We start from the raw sequence: 6132 nt of genomic DNA on the forward strand, positions 1-6132 counted from the left end.
AAAAAAAAAAAAAAAAAAAAAAAAAAATGAAACAAAAAACAAAACAAAAAAAAAACCCATACAGGTACTTTAGGGCTGGACATGGTGGCTCACATGTGCACACATGTGCGCGTAGAGGGGTAGGGAGAAGAGCTTACTTGCAAACAGGCAAGAGAAAGTTCCTGCATGCTGTAACACCTCCTTTCCCAGGCATTTCAGTAACTGCTGAAACATCACACAAAGAACCAGCAAAACATGTAGATTTTGTTTTTAGGTTTTTGTTGGTGGTGGTGTTTTTTTTTTTTTTTTAAAGTTTTTCGAGACAGGATTTCTCTGTGTAGCCCTGGCTGTCCTTGAACTCAGAAATCTGCCTGCCTCTGCCTCCCAAGTTCTGGGGTTAATGGTGTGAGCCACCACAGCCCAGCGTTTTTAGGTTTTTCAAGATAGGGTTTCTCTGTGTATCCCTGGCTGTCCTAAAACTCCTTTTGTAGATCATGCTAGCCTCAAACTCAGAGATCCACCTGCCTCTGCCTCCCAAGTGCTGGGATTAAAAGATGTGTCCACCAAGCCCAGCTGTAACACAAAATTTCAAAACCAGATCACCCATTGTCCTACAGTCCCACTCGTACAAAGCATCCAGAACCCACAAGTCCAGAGGCAAGAAGAGATCACGTGGCTAGCATGTTGGCTTACAGGCACAATTTTCTCAAGGGGTGATGGGAAGTTCTACAACTAGATGTGGTGACTATGGGTGCAGGAACCCCCCCCCAACCCCCCAGTATATCACCACCAAATAGCCGGCACACAAGCCTGGCTGTGGAGAGTTCACATGGCTCTCACAGGCCCCAGGTCCCACCACAGCAACTCCTACAACAGAGAAGCTCCCAGAGCCTCTAGACTCAGTGCATCAGCCCTGTGCACTCTCACCTCAGTTCTCAGAGAGGAGATTGCAGACCAACTGTAAAACAGGACGAGGCAAACCTACCAGACTATCTATTCTATAAATAAATAGAAAGTAAAATTATTTTCATTTACATACATGGGTGCATGTGCACAAATATAGGTCAAGGGACAACTAGTGAGAAGTAAGTCTCTTCTATCACATGGGTCCTGGGAGTTGAACCTAAGACCTGCATGAAATAAAACAACTGGGCAGCTTGCTTAACATACAACGGGCCTTAGGTTTGACCCAGCACAGCAAAAAGAAACAGAAATTCCCTACAACCAGGCAGACCAAGTATCTGACAGACACAGCTGGCTGACACAGGAAGTGGAAGCAGGAAATGTGGGGAGGCAGGTCACCTGGGAGGGCCTCAGAGAATTTCTGGGGTGGAGGGACAGCCTGGATGCAGGTGTCCACAGTAACTCAGCAGCCCACACACTCATTTCACTTGCTTCTCATTTCATCAGAAAATCTCCATCAGCCCCATGACACCATCCCTAGACCCTCCCAACACCCTCCATTGGTCCCATGAAGCCCTCCACCTTTGCCTTTTGGCTGGAGGTGGCTTAGCCATGAGCATGGGTGACACAGGTGTTGGGAGAGAGTAGCCTCAGAGACTCACCGTGCCTGTGGCTGGCCGGTCAATCTGGACCTCCACCACCTCCCCTTCAATGATCTCCGTCTCCTCCCTGGTGGGACAGACAGCACAGCCTGGGTCAGACCAGCCCGGGACACCCTGCTTCTCTGACCAGGACTATGGGCAAGTAGAGTGGATATCCCACAGGACACTCACTTGATACGGACACCAATGGAACGGCGGAAGGCTTGTGTAAGAGCCTCAGTCTTGCTCATCTCCAGAGAAAAGATCTCACTGCCCGCGATGGCTGTGAAGGGTGTATCGGGGCCCAGTGCCTGGGCCATGCCTGTGGGAACCAGAGGTCAGGCAGCTGTGGCCAGGTGCCTGACACAGTGGTGGTCCATGGTCCAGGTTTCCAGACATCCTCAAAACCATCCATGCCACGCCCCTACCCTATACCAAGCCCTACGAGTCATCTAGTCCCCACATTCTGTACTCTTCCGTTAGTATGACCACCTTGGAGACGGGGGACATGGCCCCAGCCCCAGGTGAGCGCTCCTTCTGAACTGATTCCTGGCAGAACCTTGGCTCTCCCAATCTGGCCCTACAGTCTCAGCAGAGACAAGAATAAGATGACGGGCAGGTTAGGAGAGTCTCAGAGGCAGAGACACCTGAGGAGGCTTTGAAGGATAGGCAGGAGGACAAGGAAGGAGCAGCTATGACCCTAAGTCACAAGTGGACTGCCGCAGAGAAGGCTGGCTGCCAAGCCCAGTGTTCACCCTCTTACTCCCAGAACCCCAATGAGCCAAATTAAAAATTACAAAACAATGCTGGATGTGGTGAGGCCCATCTTTGATCCCAGCACTTGGGAGGCAAAGCCCGAGAAGACTACATAAATATCCGACTCCAAAAACCCCAAGACAAAAACACCTCTAAAGCTCTGAATGATAGAACTAGAGATGCATATATAGGCTACAACTCCTTCCTGCCTGTTGACTGGAACACAGCGGGGAAGGAGGGAGCTTAGCAGCCTGCTTGCAATACAGGTGACCCTGACATGGAAGCTAGTGTAGAAGACAGGAGACCCCATGTCTCAGTGACCCTAGACAGCTGCGTCCTGATGCTTCTGTGTGACTGTCTGTTAAACAGAGTTAGCCTGTCCCTGACTTCCAGAGGAGGGGTTCACTGGCACAGAGGAAACGTCTGCCCCTTGAGGCCTCTTACCCATGGCAATGGCTGTCTTCCCAGTGCCTGGCTGGCCAGCAATGAGGACGGCCCGCCCCGCAATCTTCCCTTCTCGGATCATCTCCAGCACCACACCAGCTGCACGCCGGGCAGCTAGCTGCCCAACCATACCCTGGGAAGCCTGAAGGGTGGAAGGTGAGAGGCCATGAAGGTGACTGGCTGCAGAGCCTCCACTGCATTCTCACCACACCCTGGTATACACCCTGTCTGCTGTAAAACAAAACAAAACAGTACTGATTTTCTCTTCTTTCTGAGATAGGGTCTCACTCTGTAGACCAGGATGGCCTTGAATTCACAGAGATCCCAGCACCTCTGCCCCATGGTAGAGGTGGTTCAGTATAGAATCAGGAGTCCGGAAGACCTGCCTGGCAGGAACAGCCCACATACCCAGCCCCATGGCTCTACCTGTCTTGGCTCCAGGGCATCATCCAGTCCCAGACCCCGGATGTGGGAGTGAGCGCCTGCGTGGGAGGAAGGGAAGAACAGTTACTGGCTGGTTCTAGGCAACACTGTGTGGCTGCTGAGCTCAGGTTGCTCTTTTGGTCAAACTAAGGCAGGAAGATGCCCGAGCATGGTTATGTGCATGACATCCAAGAGCTGGACCATGCTAGCAAGGCCCCAGGTACCAGGCCCAAGAACTAATGGTGAGAGTCTCGGACTGCACTGTGGGAGGACACAGGTACTTGGCACTCAGGTGCTGTTTTTCCACATCACACTGACAAGCCAGAGCTTGCTGCTACCATTCCTGGGCTCATCTCTCAACCTGCAGAGAGACAGGTTAGGGCCCCAGCCCAGAGGCCATCTAGGAAGAGGTGAGGACAGGATCCCTGTACAGCAGCCAGTGGCTCTGTAAAAAACCGCAACGGGGCACAGGTACCAGACCCACCACTCTGCTTCCAAGACACCACACTCACAGTGAGCTGTGTGCCTTCTGCAAGACAGAAGACTTAGCAAGCACAGTGGCTGCATGAGATCCTGGGTTCTAACTCAAGTATTGAAGTGAGAGGGTGCTTCATTTCAAAAAAGTAGAATTAGCCAGGCGGTGGTGGTCCAGCACTTGGGAGGCAGAGGCAGGTGGATTTCTGAGTTCGAGGCCAGCCTGGTCTACAGAGTGAGTACCAGGACAGCCAGGGCTACACAGAGAAACCCTGTCTCAAAACAAAACAAAAACAAAAACAAAAACAAAAAAAACCAAAAACAACCAAAAACAATCAAAAAAGTAGAATTCGTCAGCTAGGCACAGTGATATGTGCCTGTGATCACAGCCCTTTGGGAGGTAGAGGCAGGGACAGGAGGATAAGGAGTTAAAAGTCATCCTCAGCTACACAGTAAGTTCAGGGCCAGCCTATGAGAGACTGCCTAAAGAAGAAAAACAAGGCCAGGCATGGTGGTGCACAGCACTCAGAAGGCAGAGGCAAGGGGATCTCTGGGAGTTCGAAGCCAATCTGGTCTACACAGGCAGGTCTACTTAGCCAGACTCAGTAGAAGATCAGAGTCCAGCACTTGGAGCCCATGCCCTGTACTGTGTCTTAGAGGTGCTGAGTGACAGCTGAACAAGTGGGTGTGGCCTCTTAAACAGCTGGCGCCCTTGGAGCAGCCCTGCCCATCTCAGCACCTGCTTGCTGCAGGTGGTGAGCGAGGCTCGCTACACAGCTGCTCAGAGAGCAGGTCTCCTCAATGGGAATAGGATGACAGACTCTCCACCTCCTGAGGCCACAGGAGACTTCCAGCACAAACACTCATGAATCTGATGGTTATCTGCCAAGTGCTCTGCAGGTTTGGGGCCTGAGGCACACCAGGAATGAGGCAGGCCTGATGCACCCCTCAGGGAGCATTTGACCACACACACTTGTGTGTGCTGGACACATGGTTCAGATATTCCTCAAAGTTCTAGAAACTCCACAGAGGCACACTAGGCATATGGCAGCAAAGCGTGGGACTAAGGCCCCGTCACATCCTTCTCTGTCTGTCTGTCTGTCTGTCTGGGCACTCAGTAGTAGTGTCTCCCCTGGTTCTGACCCTGCTCACTCACCAATTCGCTCGATTCTTGTCACATCGCGGATCTCAGGGACTTTGGTGGTGGCTGCCTGCAGGTGAGGACGATGAGTGTAAGAAGATTCCCAGTTGACACAGTTTCCTCTGCTCCCTCAAGGTCCTGCTGCCCACCAGAAGCCCCCTGCCTCACAGGCAGGCAACACGCCACCACCAGCAGCCACAGTCACCCTCTGGGCCACCAATCACTAATGGCAGTGATCAGCCTCCACCACAGGGCCCAGGGCGACAGGCTGTGTGTCATCCCTTAGAGCCCTGACGTGACCTGGTGCATAGATGAGGAAGCCCCCCTGCCCCCATCCTGAGCTCTGTGAGGAAGGCAGGTAGACTCTCAGACCACCGCTCTGGCTCCCACAGGCACCTACAAGTCTCATGAAGGGAACAGTCCACACCTCTCTGGCCCACCTTGGACTCCATGTTCTTAGCTAGAGTGCTTAGCTCATTCAATAAACATCTACCAGGGCCTCGTGAAGCAGCAGTTAACCCTGTCTCCCCTCACAGGGGAGAGACATGAGTAAATACCCCCTAGAATGTTTGAGCCCCTGGAATCCCCACAAAGCAAGCACATCAATGTTTACAACAGTCAAAGGCCACACACAACCAACATGTCTAGTGACCAATGAGTGGACAAACATGATATGGTCTATTCATATATGGAATATTATTCAGCCAGGAAAAGGAGTAAAGCTCTGACACTGACACACCTGAGAAGACCACTGAGACATGCTGAGTGAAGGGAAGGGCTCCCCACATAATAAAGACTGCATGCTGGAGCTGCAGAGGATCAGAGGACTCCTGGCTGCACTTCCTTCCAGGGGACCTGGGTTAAACTGCCTGCAAACACGTGGTGGCTCACAACTGACAGTAACTCTGGTTCCAGGAGATCCAATATCCTCCTCTGGCCTCCGCAGGCATAGGCATACGTGGAGGGAAAACACCCATGCACGGAAAGCACGAATGAAAAAACCTCCCACAGTGAATGACTCTTATATGAAGTAGCCAAAAGAGATGCCAGAAATACAAAGTAGACTAGTGGCTGCCAAAGGCTCAGGGAGGGAGGTGTGGGAACAATAGAGGGGGCCTGCCAACGCCTGCAGCCACTGTGGAGGTTGAGTTGGGAAGAGTGCCTCGAGTCTGGGGCTAGCCCAAGCAAAGGTGAAAACAAGAGACTGATAAACCCAGGTGGTGGACCCTTGTACATCTTGTACTATTTTTTGTTTGTTTGTTTGGTTGGTTTTTTTTGAGACAGGGTTTCTCTGTGTAGCTCAGGCTGTCCTGGAACTCACTCTGTAGACCAGGCTGTCCTCGAACTCAGAAATCCACCTGCCTCTGCCTC

The 6132-nt window shown here is 51.9% G+C and overlaps 1 protein-coding gene across 1 annotated transcript in view; it reads right to left on the reverse strand.

The window, feature by feature from the left end:
* Positions 1-6132, reverse strand: part of Ruvbl2 (RuvB like AAA ATPase 2) — a 13784-nt gene that overhangs the window by 5512 nt on the left and 2140 nt on the right. Inside the window, exons 2-6 of the mRNA XM_031386601.1 lie at positions 4777-4831; positions 3150-3205; positions 2724-2865; positions 1716-1845; positions 1545-1611 (exon numbers count right to left, since the gene is read on the reverse strand). Coding sequence (XP_031242461.1) covers positions 1545-1611; positions 1716-1845; positions 2724-2865; positions 3150-3205; positions 4777-4831 — 450 coding nt within the window. The remainder of the gene's footprint in view (positions 1-1544; positions 1612-1715; positions 1846-2723; positions 2866-3149; positions 3206-4776; positions 4832-6132) is intronic.

This window comes from Mastomys coucha, unplaced genomic scaffold, assembly GCF_008632895.1.
Source record: "Mastomys coucha isolate ucsf_1 unplaced genomic scaffold, UCSF_Mcou_1 pScaffold21, whole genome shotgun sequence".
In the NCBI taxonomy this organism is placed as follows: Eukaryota; Metazoa; Chordata; class Mammalia; order Rodentia; family Muridae; genus Mastomys; species Mastomys coucha.